At 41.7% G+C, this 22,299-nt stretch overlaps 1 protein-coding gene across 9 annotated transcripts in view; it reads left to right on the top strand.

Moving 5' to 3' along the window:
* fat3a (FAT atypical cadherin 3a) overlaps positions 1-22,299 on the top strand; it is a 335,255-nt gene that overhangs the window by 247,667 nt on the left and 65,289 nt on the right. For all 9 annotated transcript variants that reach the window (XM_063492471.1, XM_063492469.1, XM_063492470.1 and 6 more), the window contains 5 exons: positions 161-300; positions 12,205-12,480; positions 12,890-13,100; positions 13,210-15,938; positions 16,055-17,426. In XM_063492471.1, the coding sequence (XP_063348541.1) occupies positions 161-300; positions 12,205-12,480; positions 12,890-13,100; positions 13,210-15,938; positions 16,055-17,426 (4,728 nt within the window). The remainder of the gene's footprint in view (positions 1-160; positions 301-12,204; positions 12,481-12,889; positions 13,101-13,209; positions 15,939-16,054; positions 17,427-22,299) is intronic.

Below are 22,299 nucleotides of genomic sequence, written 5' to 3'. Positions count from 1 at the left end.
ACGCATGTTTTACATGACTGGAACCCACTGATCCACAAAATAAAATTGTGTGGTTTTTGTGTTTATTCACATATTCATCATAACTCGTGTGCATTCAAAGTAGGTATGATCTGCATTTTTTTGCCATCCTTTCTTGCTTGACATTTGTGCTGTGGTGCAGGTGGGAACAGTGACAGTGTGTTTGATGTAGCGAAGACTGTGGGCACCATCATCATTGCCAAACCTCTTGATGCTGAACAGTGCTCCTTCTACAACATGACAGTGCAGGCTACAGATGGCACCAACACTGCATATACCCAGGTACCACTTTTCCTTTATTTCAGCATTGCCTACAGTTTGGTACATTTCAACTGATTTTGTAGCACAGTCTTGTAGCAAAACGTGGAAAAAAATTTCAAAATGTGGACCTTATTGCCTTTTAAAATTGGAAAATATTCACCGGATAGGAATTGGTACATATAACCAGATAGATAAAAATCATGTTTAGTGACATGAAAATAATTCAGCTAAATTATTTACATGTAAATTCATGGAACAGAAAGATTGTGTGATACATTGGGGTGGCTGCAGCTCAGGAGGTAGAGCAGGACTGTAAATGTGTATGAATGTTAGATAGAAAAAACAAACAAAAAAAGTTAGATAGCATTTAGGTAGAAAAAGCAGAGAAAAAAGTGCTTGTATTAATGGGTATGAATAGGTGAAAGAAACATGTTTTATAATGTGCTTGGAATGCTCCAGTAGAGTAGAAAAATGCTATATAAGAACCAATCCATTTACCAGAAATGTCCAGTGATGCAAACCAGTAGGTTAGAGAGGTTGTGATTATGTCACCAGTTTCCACTCCCATCATGTTTGTAATGACAAGAAGTGTAAGTTGTAAGAACTTTATTTTACCATTCCACTGGGTTTGCAGAGGATAGGAATGAAAAGAGCAATTAGTGTTTCTATTCAGACTATTTAGACTGGTCCCCTTATTTAGAAATACCTTCCATAATAATTCTGACATTTGGATTACAATAGACTCCTTAGGCAGGGTGGTAGACAAAAGTGGAGCCCTGGGCCTGTGTATCCTCAGTAATACATTAGTTTTTTTGGGATGTGGAACATCACCTCACTGGTGGGGAAGGAATCTGAGCAAGCGTGAGTCCTCTATAAAGAGTAGCCTTTCCAGCAGTCGCGGCCGCTACGGAGCGCTGGCGGGTTTGTTTCCCTGCAAAAGCGGCATGGCGCTGTCACAATGATGGTAAAAACACAGCCCTTTTCCACGGTGCCGCGGTCCCAGCCACCACCGATGAGTTTGAGGCCCCCCGGGAGAATCGGTGGGGGCGCGGGAGATGCCTTCGGTGAGTCGGGAACTATCGCTTGGATGCCGAAGCTTCTAGTATCCAGGAGAATGCGATTCACTTCTTCTGCAAGTGAGTGGTAATCCTTTGCGGCCAGCAGCGGGGAGTTGGCAAGGCCAACTCGCACCGGCAACTGTTGGAGGAAGACGTGAGTGAAGAGGAATCCACCGTCATTCGTTCCTAGCAAGGACTACGTGCTCTCCGTGACCTCGAGTCCAGTACCATCACCCAGGCCCGAGAGAGAGAGGAGTTTCTCGGCTGCTCTGCATTGGAGAGGGAGTAGCACCACAGTAGCAGCCCTTGAGAGCGGTGTATTTCCCTTGGGTGGGGGGATCCCAGAGGATCTTTAATATATATAAATCGCTTTTGGGCAGTGTTGGGGAGTAACGGAATACATGTACCGCCGTTACGTATTTAAAATACAAAATATGAGTAACTATTCCGTTACAGTTACCGTTTAAAAAGGTGGTATTTAGAATACAGTTACTTTGTTGAAATAAATGGATTACACAGCGGTACTTTCCTGTTTCATGTTGTGGCGGGTCAGGACTGTTTGGGTTTTGTTTGACAGCTACGTTCTGTTATGGTTGCCATGGTTACAGGGTGACGCTCTCTCTCTCTGCGTGTTTCCTGGGTGAGAGAGCGCCTTTTTGTTGTTGTTGTTGTTGTGCTAAGCTAATAGGCAGAATGCTACAGGTATAGTGGAAAAGTACGAGCTGTCATCGAGCAAAAACGGGAGCTGGAAGCATGTAAATATAATAATAACCACTGCAGCCAAGAAGAGTGCCTGACGAGCCCAGTTGTAAGTATGCTATGAAGACTCGACTGTACGCTGTGTTCGTGTTTTCCTCCGAAACAATAAGTTCCGTTGGAGCAGCCTTTCAACGCCTCTCTTTGTCTCTCGCAAGAAAAGTTGACCCACACAACAAAGTAAAGCTATTTTTCGGCTACGAGCCCGACATGGAACCCACCGTATTAGCCAGAGGTCCCTTTACTATGGTTCGGAGCCGCGGACCTTCAGTAACAGTAATAAATCACAGCAATAGTACATTCAAGTAGTTGTAAAAAGCATGATAATATAATAATATGATAATATTATATAATATTATATATATAATATAATAATATATTAAGTAATCCAAAGTATTCAGAATACGTTACTCTCATTGAGTAACGTAACGGAATACGTTACAGAATACATTTTGGGGCATGTATTCTGTAATCTGTAATGGAATACATTTTAAAAGTAACCTTCCCAACACTGCTTTTGGGTAATCTCAGTCTCTTACTGAACGTGCTCCTGTGTCTCAGAAAACAGAGACGACTCTGGTCCGTCCTGTATAGTGCAGTGGTGTTTTTAACCCAGTCCAGTTTATTATCTATGTGTACTCCAAGGTATTTATAGTGATGTACACATCAACCATCTGGATTGACACAGGGGACAAGGCCCAGTACTCAGTCTCATGACCCCCACTGATGCATCCAACCACCTGAAAGACAAAACAGATGGAGGTTCACAAACTTCCTATGTCTGAGGCAAGCCACAGCCCCAGCCCACCCAAACTATCTTAACTGCTCCCTGTCCTGAGTTGGGGCTTGTGGAGAGGGTTCTCCCCACGTGTTTGAGTGTAATTAACTTATCCCCACAAAATGCATGTCTTTGGACAGTGGGAAGAAGCCGGACAACCCGGCAAACACGGGGAGAGTATGCAAACTCCACACAGAAAGACCCTGGCCTGATGGTGGAATTGAACTCAGGACCTTCTTGCTGTGAGGAAACAGTGCTAACCACCATGCCACCATGCTTCCCAGGTTGAATTATCAACCGGTAAAATAAAGGTGATCAAAATGCCACTGGGTCTGCCGTGTATGTTTACAGTATTTCTAAGTTCAGTTGACTGAGATTAAATTTCTTTTGTGTGATGGATTTAAGTTGCTGATATTCAAGAAACATACTGTTGTTGATTACATATTTTAATACAAGTTCTTGAAATAAAATAGTTTCCGTTTTAAATAACACTTTCTAGATTTTTTGTTCCCTTTTTGTGCCATGATGGAAAATTGAGTATTTTCTTTTTCTAGCAGATATCTGGATTGCTCTAAATGGATTTTAGTTTACATGGAATAAGTGAACATTTAGCTTTTTCTTTTTTTAAATTCCCACCAGGCTGTCTATGTTAAGGCTTTTAAAGTAGTTATCATGCTTAAATACTAAAGCTTATGAAACACAAAGTAGAGATTTTTACTTTATTACAGAATGCTTGTTCTAGGTCCAGCTATGGAGCTGTCTACTGAACTTGATTTGATCCATTTTGAAGCTTATAGCAATATATTGGATAAGAAATAGTAATAAAAATTTAGTAGTTCTAGACTACTGTTTAGAAGGGCTCAGGAAATCTGAGCTGGCAGCAATTGCTTCAGAGTGTCGGCTCAGAACACTTGCAATTGTTCAGATGCGAGATAAACAAACAGGCAGAGTACAGGAATAAAGTTGTCATCCTTTATATTTCAAATTGAGAATATACCCACAGGTGTGTGTGCGTGTGTGTGTGTGTGGTTCCTGTGTGTGGTTTCTGTAGACAAAGCATAATGATACAAACCAATTAGAACTCAAATTACATAATAAACATAAAGATACAGCTGAGGTGTACTCACATACAGCATATAACTAAATAAGCTGGCATATTACTTCAGACTGGTTACATAAACTTAAAGTCAGACATTATGCATTAACACAGCGTGATACACTCATGGCTAAACACCAACATAACTGAGTGGAGTAGAGCATTAACTCACGGTCTTATGAACGCACACACTGTCTGTTGTGCTGCTGTTTGTCTCTGAACTGAAGCTGCAGACATGCACACCTATGGTGTGTTAAGGGGGCATGGGAAATTCCATACACAAACCTAACCCTTTTGTACAACTACCATTGTGTTTTGGCTTTTGTAGAGTTTTCAAACTTATAAGATAAGATAAGATAAGATGACCTTTATTAGTCCCACACGTGGGAAATTTGTTTTGTCACAGCAGGAAGTGGACAGTGCAAAAGTTATGAAGGACAATTAGAATAAAATAAAATAAGAATAAATACAGTACACAACTGTACAGAATAGAATAAAAATAGAATACTATATACAGTAGAATAAAATAGAATAAAATATACAATAGGATAAAAATAGAATACAAATGCTATATACAACAGAGTGAAAAATACAACGGTGCCAGAAAGATTATTGCACATTTGTGTTATTGCACATTTGTGGATGTGTGTGTATGATCAGTTAAAGTCTTTGTTGTGGAGTCTGACAGCAGTGGGGAGGAAAGACCTGCGAAATCTCTCCGTCCCACACCGTGGGTGCCGCAGTCTCCCACTGAAGGAGCTGCTCAGTGCTGTCACAGTCTCATGCATGGGGTGGGAGATGTTGTCCAGCAGGGATGACAGCTTAGCCACCATTCTCCTGTCACTCACAACCTCCACTGGGTCCAGAGGGCATCCTACAACAGAGCTGGCCCTTCGGATCAGCCTGTTCAGTCTCTTCCTGTCCCCAGCAGAGATGCTGCCACCCCAGCAGACCACACCATAAAAGATGGCTGAGGCCACCACAGAGTCATAGAAGGTCTTCAGGAGTGGGCCCTCCACTCCAAACGACCTGAGTCTCCGCAGCAGGTACAGCCTGCTCTGCCCTTTCCTGTAGAGGGCGTCTGAGTTATGAGTCCAGTCCAGTTTGTTGTTCAGATGAACACCAAGGTACCTGTAGCTGTCCACAGTCTCAATGTCCATACCTTGGATGTTCAGTGGTTGCAGTGGAGGATGTTTGTGCCTGCGGAAGTCTACCACCAGCTCCTTGGTTTTACTGGCATTGATCTGGAGGTAGTTCAGCTGGCACCAGTCCACAAAGTCCTGAGTCAGTCCTCTGTACTCCTTGTCGTCCCCATCAGTGATGAGGCCGACTATAGCAGAGTCATCAGAGAACTTCTGCAGGAAGCACTGGGTGGAGTTGTGGGAGAAGTCTGCAGTGTAGATGGTGAAGAGGAACGGAGCCAGAACCGTTCCCTGTGGGGCCCCCGTACTGCAGACGACCCTGTCCGACACACAGCCCTGAGTCCTCACATACTGTGGTCGGTCGGTGAGGTAGTCCAAAATCCAGGTAGTGAGGTGATGGTCCACTCCAGAGTTCTCCAGCTTGTCCTTCAGAACCGAGGGAAGAATAGTGTTGAAGGCACTGGAGAAATCAAAGAACATGATTCTCACAGTGCTCCCAGCGGTCTCCAGGTGAGCGAGGGAGCGATGTAGGAGGTGAATGACGGCATCATCCGCTCCAATGCCAGGCTGGTAGGCAAACTGAAGTGGGTCCAGTGATGAGCTCACAAGGCGCCGAAGCTGAGCCAGGACCAGCCGCTCCAGGGTCTTCATCAGGTGGGATGTCAGAGCCACCGGCCTGTAGCTGTTGAGGTCCTTGGGGCGTGAAGTCTTTGGCACTGGTACAACACAGGAGGTTTTCCAGAGCTGTGGGACTCTTCCCAGCCTCAGGCTCAGGTTGAAGAGGTGCTCCATCACACCACACAGTTGGTCCGCGCAGGACCTGACGACCCTCGAGCTGATGCCATCTGGACCCGCTGCCTTCTTGCCATTAATCCTCCTCAGTTCCCTCCTAACCTGGGTGGTTGAGAGAGACAGGCTGGAGCCTTGTGTTGAGTGTGTATTGGATGCTGTTGTTGGGGGTGGGGAGGAGTGAGCAGGGTGAATAGAGGAGGTGTGAAGTGTCTGAGGTGTCAGAGGTGGAACAGCAGCAGTGGGGGTGGTTGAGTCTGCAGCCGATGTTGGAGACTGCCTCATGGCTGAATCAAATCTGTTGAAGAAATGATTCAGTTCATTTGCCCACCTCACATCCCTCCCAGGCAGAGAGTTCTGATGTTTGTGGCCCGAGATGGTTCTGAGGCCTCTCCAGACTTCACCAACGTTATTTTGCTGAAGCTGGTTCTCCATCTTCTGCCTGTAGCTATCCTTCCCATTCCTTATCAGTCCCCTCAACTCTCTCTGCACCCTTTTCAACTCCTCTTTGTCTTTGGATTTGAAGGCCCTCCTCTTCTGCTTGAGGACAGCTTTAATTTCCGGGGTAATCCAAGGTTTGTTGTTGGAGAAACACCGTACAGTCCTGGTAGGTACGGTGTTATCCACACAGAAATTAATATAGTCCGTAATGCATGTAGTAAGGTTGTCGATGTCCTCTCCGTGGTCGTCACAGATCACCTCCCACACAGTCGACTCAAAACAATCCTTAAGAGCCTCCTCGCTCTCCTGCGACCATCTCTGTACTGTGCGGGTGGCTGGTGGCTCCCTGCGCACTAAGGGCTCATACACAGGGACAAGGTGCACCAGGTTGTGATCAGATCTGCCCAGGGGAGGGAGAGGTGATGAACTGTATGCCTCTTCAGCATTGGCATACAGTAAGTCCAGTGTTTTATTGTCTCTGGTTGGGCAGGTCACATACTGGGTGAAGGTGGGCAGTGTGGAGTCCAGTGAGGCATGATTAAAGTCCCCTGATATTATGAGGAGGGCTCTCGGAGATTGTGTTTGCAGTCTGCTGACCACTGAGTGGAGAGTGTCACAGGCTGCATCCGCGTTGGCCGAGGGGGGGACATACGCTGTTATCGCGATAACATGCGAGAATTCCCGGGGCAGGTAGTACGGACGCATGCTAACGGCTAACAGCTCAATGTCTCTGCTGCAGAGTTGTTCTTTTACAGTGATGTGCCCAGGGTTACACCATCTGTCATTCACAAACACTGCCAGTCCCCCTCCTTTCCTCTTACCGCTCTCTCTCGTCCTGTCCGCTCGAAGCAGCTGGAATCCCGGTAGTGTCACACTCGTGTCCGGAGTTAGCGGTGTTAGCCACGACTCCGTTAGCATCATGATGCTACATTGCCGGTACTCCCTCTGTGACCAGGTTAGCGACGTGAGCTCATCCAATTTATTGTGCAAAGACCGTACATTTCCAATAATTACAGAAGGAAGAGATGGTCGATAACGTCTCCTTCTCGGGCGACGGCGCTCCTTCCCAGCACGACACCCCCGTCTTTTCCTCCTCAGCTTGCTGGGAATGTCGGGTCTGTCCGCCGGCAGTACTGCTGTGGGATGCAGCGCTAACAGCTGATCCTTACTGTAAACAAAGGATCCCTGCTCTGGGTCCCCACACACGGGTGAAAAAAGTAGAAAAAAACTAAGAAAAACGACCAGAACTAGCACAAAACGGTAGAACATGGTTGCAGAGTCTAATTACTAATACGTTAGTTATAGAAAAATTACGAGAAGAAAAGATAAGAAAGAAAGAAACTCGGAATGAGCAGAGCTGCTGTAACAGGCTGCCGCACACGGGGGGCGCCGGAAGTGATCATTTGTACTGGTTTATTTTTCCATAAAAATCTCCAGATGTTTGAGTCTAGTGACTTAAACCTGGCTGTAGAAGACAAAGGGCTGTAAATTTCTCTTACTTGACTCACATTTTGTAGGATGTATATTTGGTAATGATTTTGATTTTAATTATTATGGATATGGATAAGCGTAAGACAATGGGAATTTCATTTTACTTTAAAATCACATTTTAGTGTCATATTTATTGTTAAGTAGTATTTTCCCAATTAATTTATTTCTGTGTGCTGTTCCTATGATACACTGTAATCGTGTACTTGGTGAGCAGTGGGACATGCATGTGCACTGTGGAGTAGTAGAGGCTTTAACTGGCTGTTTGAGTCAAACAGCTTTCATGCTATGTCTTGCAGTGTACAGTGATATTCTGGCTGATTCCTGTAGCTTCAAAACTGTAAATAAATGTTTGTGTGTTTGTTTTCAATTACAAGTGCACTTTGTGGATTATTTCAACTGCACAAGGACACAGGTACGGCCTGACTACTAGCTAGTTTTTCCCCAATAACACAGGCAGTAGAGGGTTTGTTAGGGATTAGTGAAAACAAGTAGTTTATTTTAGGCAGAACCGGTATCTTAATTGTGGTGACTCTTTCCATTAGTGATATACGTCAAGTATTCCAATGTCTGAGATCTTTATCTACTATTTTTAGCAGAGGAATATGGTTCAATCATACCAAGTCCGGGAGCCTGGTGGAAAAATGTATACATAAATATCTAACGTTACTCAACTGTAATGGAGTGGCGGAGGTGTTCTGAAGTGTACATTTCCGAGGCAGAACTGCTGTTTTATTCCAGTTAATGGAGCAACCTGATATAGATGGGAACTTGTCTATGAGTGTGATTGTCTTCAGAAGAAAGGTTTGGGTGTTTTTAAGGAAAAGTAATACACCATCAGGCTACATTTTGGGAGTTTGCTGGTTCAATGAAAATGACAAAAAGTGAGGGGAAAAGTGAGCAGCCTTGTCTGGTGCACTTCTTTGGATTTAAGCTTTGGGATGTTACATAATTTGTCCTAACAGATGCATCCGGAGAGCTGTACAGTATTTTGACTCAATTTATGAAGAATGAACCAAATCCAAATTTGCTTAAAACTGCTAAAAAAATTTCCAATTTACCCGGTCAAATTCTCTGCATCTAAAGAGACAACTTTCGAATTTGTAGTTGGAGCAATAATCTATTACATTAATTAGTCTGCTTTTATTAATGGCTGAGTGTCTACCCTTGATAAAACCTGTTTGATCAGGATGTATTATGAATGGAATGATTTTTTTAATCTTCTGACAAAGGCTTTGCAAAATATTAAAAGTTCTACATTTATGAGTGAGATTGGGTGGTGACTGGATGGGAGTGTAGGATCTTAGCCAGTTAATAGAGATAGGCTGATCATATAGGACTGAAGCATTCATTAATGGTAGGATTTCTTTAGCAGTCTTTTAGCAATGGGGTCTAAAAACATACAGCGTTATACATTCCTCCAAACATTGGTGGTTTGGAGGAAGTATTTACTGAAGTTAACTCAGAAAGTTTAACTAGAGAAAGAGCCTAAATAAATATAAATGGCTGTACATAATGTAATGTCTGTGAGATGGTGTCACAAACCTGGCCTGCGCGGCCATGACAAAAAAAACAAAAACAAGGAAAGCCCAATATAGTATTGTTCAAAAAAAAATTTTTAAAGAAAAAAACACAAACCATGGCATGTGTAGTCAGTACAGTCAGTGCTGTGGACGCCTGCATGGATGAAAGAATGGTGTATGCAATGTTGTTTCATGCAGAACCAAATTGAAGGCAACTGAAATCTAAAGGGGTGTCTCAAAGTGGAGCAAAGGGCAGCATGGTGGCATGGTGATTAGCACTGTTGCTGTACAGCAAGAAGGTCCTGAGTTCGATTCCACCATCAACCCAGGGTCTTTCTGTGTGGAGTTTGCATACTCTCCCCGTGTTTGCTGGGTTGTCTGGCTTCTTCCCACTGTCCAAAGACATGCAGTTTGTGGGGATAAGTTAATTAATTAAATAACTAATTGTCTGTCTCTGTGTATTAGCCCTGTGACCTGTGCAGGGTGTACTCTGCCTCTTGCCCTATGACAGCTGGGATAGCGCCTATTCCGCTTACCCTGAAAAGGAGAAGTGGATGGATGGTTAATATTTAATTTATGAAGTTAAGAGATCATTTTAAAGGAAAGCTTGGCTCAACAGCACTCGTGACTTTTTAACAGCCTGGCTACATTGCTGAAGAGAAACCTAGGGTGGTTTTTATTTTGTTCAATCAGTTCAATTCAATTCAATTCAATTTTGTTTATACAGCACCAAATCACAACAACAGTCCAAACTGGAAGCTGGTTCCATAGAAGAGGGGCATGAAAACTGAAAGAACTTACTCCCTTTCTACTTTTAAATACTCTAGGAACCATGTAAGCCTGCAGTATGAGAGTGAAGCGCTCTAATGGCATCATATGGTACTATAAGATCATTAAGATAAGATAGGGACTGATTATTCAAAACCTTGTATGTGAGGAGCAGGATTTTGAATTTAATTCTGGATTTAACAGTGAGCCAATGAAGGTAAGCCAATATAGAAGAAATATGCTCTCTCTTTCCAGTCCTCTTGCTGCAGCATTTTGGATTTATTGAAGGCTTCAAGTAAATCCAAGTACTTCCTACTTGAGGCTCTCTTTTTCACAGGAGCTACAGTATCCAGGGTCATATGTAGTGGGGAGGTAAAATTATTAAGATAATCGACCTCTGTTGGAGAAGCGTTCAGTGCTTCGAGGATTCTGATAGTTAGTGTGACTCAGGGGTGTTGATTCATTCAAGCTAACATTTAAGCTAACATAATCATCCTGCTGTAACCAGGTTACACTCCTGGTGCAATTGGGGAGGGGACCAGAAAAAACTATGGAGTTCGACATTGCTTTGGCAAAGTTACACATCGATTCAATATTGCTTTTAGTGACCTCCAATTGACGTAAGCGAGTGTCATTACTGCCTACTTGAATTATAATTTTACTGAATTTATGTTTACCCTTAGCCAGCAGATTTAAATTTCCCTCAGTGTCGCCTGCTCCGGAACCTGGAAGACAATTAACTATGGTTGGTGGTGTCTCTAGCTTCACATGTCTAAGAACAGACAGGAGTGTCGCCAAGTGGGGAAAAGCAGTTAAACACATGAACAGGTTGGCGGTGTACCATGGGCTTCTGTTTAGGACTGCGCTTCCTCCTCACCGTCACCCAGCCATCCTGTTTTTCCAGCTACTGGGGACAATCTGCTGGAAGACAGCTAGCAGGAGCCACGCTACCTTCGGCTGCACCGGCACCAGGGGCCTGGCTAAGCTACAGGTTTTTCAAGGGTGCGAAGTTGAGTCTTCAATTTATTGATCCTGGCCTCCAGAGCTGCAAATAGGCTACATTTATTACAAGTATCATTAGTGCTAAAGGAGGCCGAGATGTAACTCCCCTCCCTACTGCTCCCTGCAGGCCATTGCTGCCTCCCCCTGGAAGTGGGTACTTGGTGATTCTTGGGGCTGCTCACGGTGGCTTGGGACATGGCCTGCTAGGGCCTCTGTTCTTAGTTTTTGCCAGGATTGGCCAGCTTCTGACATGGTCAGCTGCCAAGAGGCCATTTATGTGAAAAGAGAAAGACCATCTCTAAATCAAGGAGGGGGCCTAAGTGTACCTCTTTCACTATCATACAATGCTGTGAGCTATTCTCCAACTCTTTGTAAATAGTACTCATGGTCATTGATCAATGGTCATGACAATTTGCATATTAACAATCATGAAACTGACCACATGACCCATTGTTAATCAGTGGTGCTAGGTTTGGTTATTATGTGAATGTACTGTTTATAAGGCTGAGGAAACCTGCAGTCAGCTGAGATTGAAAAAATCACTTAAAAGAGTGATGAAACATTTCTCCTACTTAAAACACTATGTCCAGGTGAACAGAGTCAGCTTTCTGTGATTTCCTTACCTGGATGACTGAGCATGCATCAAGACATTTTTTGATGTTTTTCAGGAAATAAGACCAGTTTAAATTGTTCATTTCCTCAAGTTTTTACTAACAATTACTTTGGTTGATTACTGCTGATTGCTGCTCATTTGAGCAAAGCACATATGCCTACAATTACCAACATGCACGCACACATGATGCCATTATCTTTGGAGATAATTTAAGGGGAAAATTGTGTGCTTAAGATTCAACTCAAAAACCACTGATATGCAACTTTCAAAAATTCTATTGTGGGAATAAGAGGGTGGTGTGTTTCAAAAAACTATTTTGAACTGACAAGCTTTAGTTTAGTTGCAAAATCTTTAATTCTGAGTTATATAAATCTGAAGACGTCATTAAGATGAACAGTTTATATCTATAATTTTTAAAGTGTGTTCTTTCTTTCTTTCCTTTTTCTCTTGTTAATGTCCCTCATGTTCCAGATTCACATTACTGTTATGGACAGCAATGACAATGCTCCCATCTTCTTCCAACCAACTTATGATGTCGTTGTTTCTGAAGATACACCACCTGACACTGAAGTGGTCCAGGTTCAGGCATCTGACCGCGATAAGCATCACCAGTTGACCTACTCTCTGCAGAGTTCCATAGACCCAAACAGCATGGGTCTGTTCCGCATTCATCCCACCCAGGGCACTATTTACACTACTCAGAGGCTTGACCATGAGGCCTGTGCACGACACATTCTCACTGTGACTGTAAGATATACTTTGATCCATGAGTTATTTTTGGTCTAAAAGTCTGTATCATAGAATTGTATTCATCATACAGATAGTTTTCCTGTTTTAATTCTGCAAGCACACAGTAATCCTCTGTTTGGGCTGGACTACCTTTTGGTGACATCAGCAGACTAATTACATGGTTTACAAATTACACCATTCAGTAAACCAGTATCCATATCTCACTGCATCATTAGAAGTTGCATATCTACATTTTAAACTACTACATAACACAGGAGAAATATGTGTGGTTAAGGAAAGTGAGGGAGTAACAGTTCTAGTCTAATGACTTGTTTTTGTATACATTATTTTGACCTTATCATATATCTTCATCCTATACATATCATTAAAGAAAGTATTTAGGTTTGTTTAATCATTTTCTCCACAGGTAAAGGATCAAGAATTCCCATACAGAAAAGATTTGGTCCGTGTACTAATAGAAGTGGAAGATGTAAATGACCACGTACCCATTTTTACCAGTGCTCTGTATGAAGGCTCAGTATATGAGTCAGCAGCAGTGGGATCAGCTGTAGTCCAGGTGACTGCCCTAGACAAAGATAAAGGCGAGAATGCAGAGCTACACTACTCTATTGAAGCAGGTAAGCTTTGGCAACTGAGTACTTGCTCCTACATATGTACATGGTTGGAACGTTAATTTGATATTTTGTCTATTATTGGATTTTTTGTTTTTGTTTTTCTCTTCAACAGGCAACAGTGGAAATACATTCCAAGTTGAGCCAGTTTTGGGTGTCATCACTGTTGCGCATGAGCTGGACTTATCCAGCATAGGCCATTATATTCTCAATGTCAGAGTAATTGACAGTGGCTCCCCCCCACTTTCCACTACCACAATAGTGCGGATTGCTGTCACTCTATCTGATAATGCTGGTCCAAAGTTCCCTCAACCTGAGTACCAGACTGAAATCATGGAGAATGCATTGGTTGGGACCTCTGTCAGTACAGTCAGTGCTGTCAGCCAGTCCACCCTCAATTATGACATCAAGCAGGGCAATACTGATCATGTTTTTCAGATAAATCAGTATAGTGGAGTGATTACTACTCAAAAATCGCTTGACTATGAGACTACAACTTCTTACACACTGATAGTCCAGGCTATTAACATGGCTGGCATGGCCTCCAATGCTACTCTGTTAATCCAGGTAGTGGATGATAATGACAACCCACCAGTGTTCCAGGAGCTTCACTACCATGGGAGTATTAGTGAGGCAGCACCAATTAACAGTGTAGTCTTAAACTTAGATGGTTCACCTCTAGTAATAAAAGCCACTGATGCTGACCGTAACCAAAATGCACTGCTGGTATACCAGATTATTGAAGACACAGCAAAAATGTTCTTCACTGTGGACTCAGGAACTGGCTCCATCAGAACCATTGCTAATTTAGATTATGAGACCTTTACTATCTTTCATTTCCACGTACATGTGAGAGACAACGGAACGCCACAGTTGACAGCAGAAAGTCCAACTGAGGTCACAATACAAGTGATTGACACAAATGATTCCCCACCTCGCTTCACCCAGAGTTCTTATGAAACAGTCCTGTTACTCCCCACTTATGTTGGAGTTGAAGCACTTCAGGTTTCAGCTACAGACCCTGACAAAGACATCACTACAGAGCTTATATACTCTCTGACTGATGGAGAACTGCAGCACTTTGCCATCAAACCTTCAAGTGGAATTATTGTAGTCAAAAACAACAACTTTTCCAAAGAGCGCTTCCGCTTCAGTGTCAGAGTTTCAGATGGTAAATTCTCTAGCATGGCTTTGGTGACTATACTTGTCAGAGAAGCTCTAGACTCTGGTCTCAGCTTCACCCACAGTATTTACTCTTCATCTATTAAAGAGAATGTATTGAATATCACAAAGGTAGCTGTGGTCAATGCTATTGGAAACCGTCTGAATGAACCACTAAAGTACAACTTGTTGAATGCTGGTACACATTTCAAAATTCGCCCAACATCTGGAGTCATCGAGACCACAGGTATAGCATTTGACCGTGAAGAGCAAGAGTTCTATGAACTGGTGGTTGAGGCAAGAAAGGAGCATGACCCTCTACATGTGGCTAGAGTTGTAGTTAGAGTCCAAGTTGAAGACATAAATGATAATGCCCCTGTGTTTGTTGGACTTCCTTATTATGCAGCTGTTCAAGTAGAAGCTGAACCAGGATCACCCATTTTCAGAGTCATGGCTGTAGATGGTGACAAAGGAATTAATGGACAAGTATCTTACTATCTCAAAGATGACCATGGTCATTTTGAAATCAACAGGCAGACAGGTAGTCTCAGCCTCAAGAGGTCTTTTGAGTCTGATTTGTCCAATGTGGAATACCGAATGGTGATATATGCCAGAGACAGTGGTTATCCACCCTTTTCATCTACAATAGAGTTTCCCATCACTGTAGTCAACAAAGCCATGCCTGTTTTTGCCAAATCATTTTATACTGTTGCAGTGAATGAGGATGTAGCTGTGCACACACCTATCCTTGGCATCAATGCCTCAAGCCCTGAAGGACAAAGCATCATCTACACAATTGTTGATGGAGATCCATCCCTACAGTTTGACATTGGTTTTGATACCGGAGTCATAAGTGTCATCCATGCTTTGGATTTTGAGGCAACATCATCTTACCACCTGACTGTTAGAGCCACGGACTATCTTACTGGTGCCCATGCTGAGGTTGATGTAGATGTGTTTGTCCAGGATGTCAACGATAATCCACCTATCTTCCAGAAAATGACCTACAGGGTAGTTTTATCTGAAACAGCCATGATTGGAACGCCAGCACTCCAAGTAGTTGCCACAGACAAAGATTCAGAGAAAAACAATGTTGTCCGCTACCAGATCTTCTCGAATTCACGTAATAATACAGAGTACTTTCATATTGACAGTAGCAGTGGATTAATCCTGACAGCTCGTATGCTAGACCATGAACTACTCCAAAAATATGACTTTATTGTCAGGGCAACTGATAATGGTTTTCCACCACTGAGTAGTGAAGTGTCTGTGACAGTCATGTTGAATGACATAAATGACAATCCTCCAGTTTTCAACCAGCTGCTCTATGAGGCATATGTAAATGAGTTGGCAACAAGGGGTCACTTTATAACCTGTGTCCAGGCATCTGATGCAGACAGCTCAGATTTTGACAAGTTGGAGTACAGTATTTTATCCGGAAATGAAAAAAGGAATTTTGCAATAGAAAAAAAGACAGGGATAATCACACTGTCCAGCCACCGTAAGCAAAGAACAGAGCCTGCCTATAGTCTCAATGTTTCAGTATCTGATGGGGTGTTCACCAGCACTGCACAGGTTCATGTAAAAGTGTGGAGGGCCAATCTGCATAGTCCAGTGTTTGGACAGAATATGTATGAGGCGGAGCTAAGAGAGAATGCTGCTGTGGGAACCAAAGTTATACAGGTAGGTGCAGTAAGGATTTATTAAATTATAAATTAAAAAGAAATAACATTAAGTATATTAAGTAGCTATAAAGTATTTTTCTGAATTGACAAGGGTGATCAAAATTTTCATTTCAGGTCAAGGCAACAGATGCAGACCCAGGAGAGTTTGGGCTCATAACTTATTCCTTTGTGAATGATGTTGGTAAGGACAAGTTTAGCATCGATGCAAATGGTCAGATCTACACCACAGAAAAACTTGATCGTGAGGATCCAGCTAACAGAGACATTGTTCTCACAGTGGCGGCCCAAGATTTAGGTGGACGAGTCTCTTACTGTACAGTACAAGTTACTCTATTGGACGATAATGATAATGCACCTTGTTTCCGTGCCACAGAGTATCGAGCTTCAGTGAAATCTGATGTGGCTCAAGGTTTTTTGGTGACACAGATTCAGGCCCATGATCCTGATCATGGCATTAATGCTAAAGTGACATATTCACTTTACAGTGAGGCAAATGTACCAGTGGTAGACATTTTGGAGATAGACCCGGACAATGGATGGATGGTGACTAAAGGCAGTTTCAGCCATTTCAGAAACTCTGTATTATCTTTCTTTGTGAAGGCTGTTGATGGAGGAAATCCAGTCAGACACTCTCTAGTGTCTGTCTATATCCATGTTCTTTCTCCAGAGACTTTTATTCCATCCTTTAGCCAATATCATTATTTATTCAATACACCAGAGAACACTCCTATTGGTTCAGTCATAGGAACAGTTCACCTCAACACTCCTCTTGAATTTACATCACTCTCTACTACTTTTGCCCTGGTTAATGGAGAGGCTGGTGAAAACAACCAAGATGGTGTGTTTGTGGTGGAAAAGCATACTGGAGTGATCAAACTTGATAAGCCTTTGGACTACGAGGTGATTAAAGGATACTACTTCAAAGTCACTGCCACGGCACAACAGGCTAAGCTTGATTCGGTGAGTTGTGTTGAAGTTGAAGTCAAGGTATTGGATTTGAATGACAACAAACCAGTTTTTGAGGCCAACTCATATGATACCACCATTATGGAAGGAATGCCAGTTGGAACCAGAATCATTCAAGTTCAAGCAAGAGACCCAGATTCTGGAGCAAATGGCCAGGTAACATATAAACTTGGTTCATCAATCCAGTTAAAAGAGGATTCAGACACACTGGTCAGCACTTTTAGCATTGACAGCAATACTGGTTGGATCACTACACGCAAAGACCTGGATCATGAAACTAGCCCCTCGTACACTTTTACAGTGGTGGCCTCAGACCTTGGGGAGACCCTGACTCTTTCCAGTACAACCACTGTCACAGTTTCATTGTCAGACATCAATGACAACCCTCCCAGGTTCATGGAGAACCACATCTTTGGTTCTGTTCAGGAGAGTGACCGCCCAGGAGAGGTTGTGGCTGTGCTGATAACTAGAGATGATGATAGCTCTGCCTTCAACCGTCAAGTCAGCTATCACATCACTGGTAAGTCCCAAGGCAAATATTTTTTACTGCATTGTTAAGGAATAACAGATAGAAAACAGAGAAAACCTTAAATACATCTGTTAATTAAATCAGCAGTTGACATTAGGTAATTCAATTCAGAGCACTTTATTTTATATAGCGCCAAATCACAACAGCGGTTGTCACTAAGTATTTTACACTGTCAGGTAAATACCTTACAATAACGTACAGAGAAACCTGCAACAATCAAGCGATCTCTCCAACCCGTTTTTGAGCAAAAACTTAAGTAAAATGTATTTATATAGCACTTTTTACCGAAAAAATAAGTGTTTCACAGTAAAAAAATAAAAAAAATAAAATAAGAATGTAAAAACAAAAAAAAACAAAAAACAAAATTTAAAACAAAATGCAAAACAACAACAATGAAGAGAAGCAAAAACTGTAGTGATATTGATCTTCTGTTGGTACCAGTTAAGTCTTGCTGCAGCATTCTGTACAGTCTGAAGGTGATCCAAAGCTGTTGTTGAAAAAAAATCAAAGGCCTATTATAATAACCCAGTCGGGATAAGAACAAGGCATGAATAATCATCTCAAGTTCAGCATTTTAAACCAATAGTTTGATTTTAGAAACATTCCTTAGATGATAAAAACAGTTCTGAACCAGTTGTTTGGAATAAAATGGTAAATGGACTGGTTTTTATATAGTGCTTTTCTACTCTGAGCACTCAAAGCGTTTTACACAACTTGCCTCATTCACCATTTTCCACAAGCATTTTTTCCTATGGTCTTTCTAGCCAACACTCACTCATGCTCTAACGGACAAATTAGAGACCAACTCAAGGTTAGTATCCTGCCTAAGGATATTTGGCATGCACACTCGAGCAAACGGGAATCGACCCACCAACCTTCCAATAAGTAGGGGACTGGCTCTACCACCTGAGCTACAGCCACCCCTATGATGATGCTGATGCGACATTGAACTGTCAAACATAACACAACCATTTGGTGGTAATGGGAGGAAGACAGGACAAAAAACACATTGTGGAAGAGAGCGAGAAGTTAATAATAGGTGATGATTAAATACAGAGTGGTGTGTAAAGACATAGTGACTCAAAAGGTGAGTGAAGAAGAGACACCTGGTGCATCATGAGTTGCCTAGTGCAGTATAACTAAGAGAAGATTCAGGCTGAAGGTGAAGGCTCTGCCACTCATTTTACTTTTAAAATATCCTAGGAACCACAAGTCCACAGTGTGGCACAAAACCATGAGGTCTTAAGATAACCTTTAAGAAACCTTATATGTGGGAGGAAGGATTTTAAATTCAATTCTGGGTTAAATAGGGAGTCAGTGAAGAGAAGCCAGTATTGGGGAAATGTATTCTCTCTTTCTAGTCCCTGTCAATACTCTTGCAGCACCAGCTGAAGGTTTTGTAGTGAGTTTTTCAGGCAAGCTGGTGAGGATAATGATGAATGTAGTTACCATTGACCAACATCATGTTTCTAATGTTTCTCTGGCTCTTCCTGTAAAGTGCAGTGGTGTTTTTAAGCTTGTCCAGTTTATTGTCAATTTGTACTCCAAGGTATTTATAGTGCTCTCCACAATGTCCACATCAACTTGAATCCACATGGATTGAAACAGGGGTCACTGTTTCCTGGTCTGCCTAAGGTCCACAATCAGTTCCTTGTCTTGTCTTTGTCATGGTGGCTGCTAGTATTTTTATAGAGCAACAAACCCTTATTTCAGGCTAAATGAGGATTTTCAAAATTGGTGAGATCCCGTTTTCTCTCCAGGTTATGGGTTATCTGCATCAAGCTGCACGTTTGAGAGTTATACCAGGGAGTCAAGTACTTCTGATTTGCGGCTTTTTAAGCCACAGTATCCAAAGTTGTAAACACTGAGGATGTTTTCTCTTTTTTTTGGTCCTACATAAGGGTGAACCATGGAACCAGTTAGGTTTAGGATTATGTCACAATTTTCAAAGTGCTGAGCAGGATCACATTGGGTGCCACATTATACTAGCAGCAATCATACCAGTGCTAGTGCTATAATTACTTTGTGACTGTGTCAGAATTTTAAAATTCAATTGGTATCAAAAGATTGACTCTTACTGTGGGATTCAGGAAACAAATGCCATCTTTCAATGTTTCTTAATGTCAGCCTGGGATATTCTTTGCATGAATAAGGTCCAAATCTGCAGATCAAATCTAAAATATTAATAAATTATTATACAGTATGGATAATGATTGCTCTCCAAGTGCATGTCTGATTAAACATACTGATTTGGCTGATCAACTGGCAGTGAGCTACAGGAGAAAACAACATACTATAATTAGATACATTTAAAATTAATTAAATCTCCTTAACCATAAATCTTTATAGAATATGCAATTGAGTTATTATTACTTTCCGTAATTTTTGCCAATTTTGATAAATGAAATAGAATTTCCTTTATATAGCGCCAAATCACAACAACTGTTCCCTAAAGATCCTTTATATTGTAAGGTAAAGAACCCTAAAATAATACATTGAAAACCCCAACAACGACCCATAATACCATAAGGCAGAACCTTCGGCTTATGGGCCCTTCTTCTGTGTAAGACGCACCAGTTTTGATTCAGGAAATGGACACCTTGTCAACTTTAAAGACTAGGTTTAAAAATTGGTGTGATTGTAGCCCAGGAGGATAGAGCAAGTCATTTACTAATTGGAAGTTTGGTGGTTCGATTCCTGGTTGCTTCAGTGTGCATACCAAATATCCTTGAGCCGGATACTAACCCCTTTGATGCATGCACTGGAGTGTGAATGTGTGTAAATGTCAGAAAACACTTAAGCACAAGGGAAAAAAGTGCATGTCTGAATAGGAATAAATTAAGTATTTGTATAAAGCCTTTTGAGTGCTCAGGTAGAGCAGAAAATCGTTATATAAAAACCAGTCCATTACCAAAACTTCCCTTTTGCTAAACAATGTAGTTTGAACTGGATCTGGTGACACTGAATCTTTCCTTTGTTACACTGCAATAGGCTTAGGCTTCCCATGATTCACTATTCACTATTTCATGATGCAGTATTTCTTCCTCAATCACCTTATTCACTCTGTGTGATTGTATGTAATTTCTGCATCATTATGTAATTTCAAATGCAACATTCAACTTCAAAACTTTAGAGTCAGCTCCTTCCGTGCTTGTATCTGTTCATCGTCTAGTTCAGTCTGTTGTCGTTGTGGACTTGTACTCTTATGTACACCACACTGACATTCTTTCTCAGGATAGTCATGGACCATCTAGTTGTACTCTTTCTGAGGTTGGTCTTTCTCTGGTCTTATACCCATTCAAAAGCAGATGATATATCTCTGACCATTCCACAAAATCTTCTACTAATACTCTCCTCCTGCATATCACTTATATTTCCAACCTACTGCATAATCATCTGAATATTTCTGTAGAGGGAGGTCCTGGAGGTGTACTGAAAGTCTGAAGTGTAATAAGTGAACAGGAATTGAAACAGTGCAGCCCTTTCTGGAGCTCCAGTACTATAAATCACAATGTCAGATAGAGCACTGCCAAATCTTACATACTTTATACTGGACGTGATTACTGACATTTCCTGTGTTTTCTCCCTGAGTGACACTGGTTAGATTGTGTTGAAAAGCTTTTGTAACCCACATCAACTACACTGTCACATCCACCCATTACAATAAAATATATATGGAAGCTTCATAAGGGCAACTGTGGGTCATGTGATAGAGAGGGTTATCTACCAATGGTGGAATCCACACACTCAAGTAACCTTGGGCAAGATACTGAACTCATTGCCTCCACTGGCATATGAGCACAAGAAAGTATGCGTTTAGGTGTAGATGATAAATGTGCTGTGTGAATGTAGGTGTGACTGGCTGAGTAAGGTCTGCAGAAGAAAATGGTTGAAATTTTCAACTCAATAGAATGGTGCTATAGAAGTATCAGGTTTTTTTTGTTTAACATAATCGGCCTTTGGATCCTCTTCCACACGCTCCATTCCTGACACAACTTTAAAAGCAAGTGGCCTCTAACTTTACTTGATATTCTCTGCATCAAACTGTAAAAGTCAGCAATAAACCCACAAACAACAGCTGATAGCAGTGTCATTTTCTCTGTTGTCAGCCTTTAATACTAGTTCTTATAGTTGTTTGTTTCCCAGAAACTTTATATGGAAGTGTCTAATAATGATGCTTTAATTTTTAATTTGTTTTTTTTTTTTGGGGGGGGGGGGGGGTATTTAGCCTAACCCTCAGCCCCTGGCTGTATGTGATACACCAGCAGATTTAAAAAAACAAAAAAACAAAACAAAACTGCCTGGTTTACACATCCTTCATGTAAATGTTGGTAGCTTGGTACCTAAGATGGATATGATTGAATTCTGACTGTTCCAGAGAAGTCTTGGGAAGCTGCTCAAGTCTTGAAGATCTGCACCTACGCAGTTTGAAATTACGGACCTAAGTAATTAACCTGTTTGGAAATCAGTCTATGGCTGTGGTTGGCTACTATTGGCCACTATCTGCTTCCCCTAGCGCAGAGCCTTCTCTAATTTGACTTTTATCTGAACTGCATTTTAATGAAATAAATGATTTTAATTGGGACTGACTTTCTTCTTTGTCTGATGGCACACTGTTTTTCTTTAAATTTTAAACAAAATATTCAGAGCCGTATATGCCTTAATCCCAAATCACCAGATAAATCATCTCTTATTAACACTTTTTTAAACTAGTATGCCAAATAGGTCTCTTACAGTCCAAGCCTGATATCTTTACAAAAAAAAATTTAAAGTTTTTATTTACGACTTCAGTCAGATTTAACTGGGGTCGTATTACAATTACAATTTAGCATGGGGATATTTCCATTGGCCATTCTCCTACATT

Source organism: Pelmatolapia mariae, linkage group LG14, assembly GCF_036321145.2.
Source record: "Pelmatolapia mariae isolate MD_Pm_ZW linkage group LG14, Pm_UMD_F_2, whole genome shotgun sequence".
NCBI classification, from domain to species: Eukaryota; Metazoa; Chordata; class Actinopteri; order Cichliformes; family Cichlidae; genus Pelmatolapia; species Pelmatolapia mariae.
The sequence above is the reverse complement of the archived record's forward strand: the minus strand, read 5'-3'. Positions and strand labels throughout refer to the sequence as shown.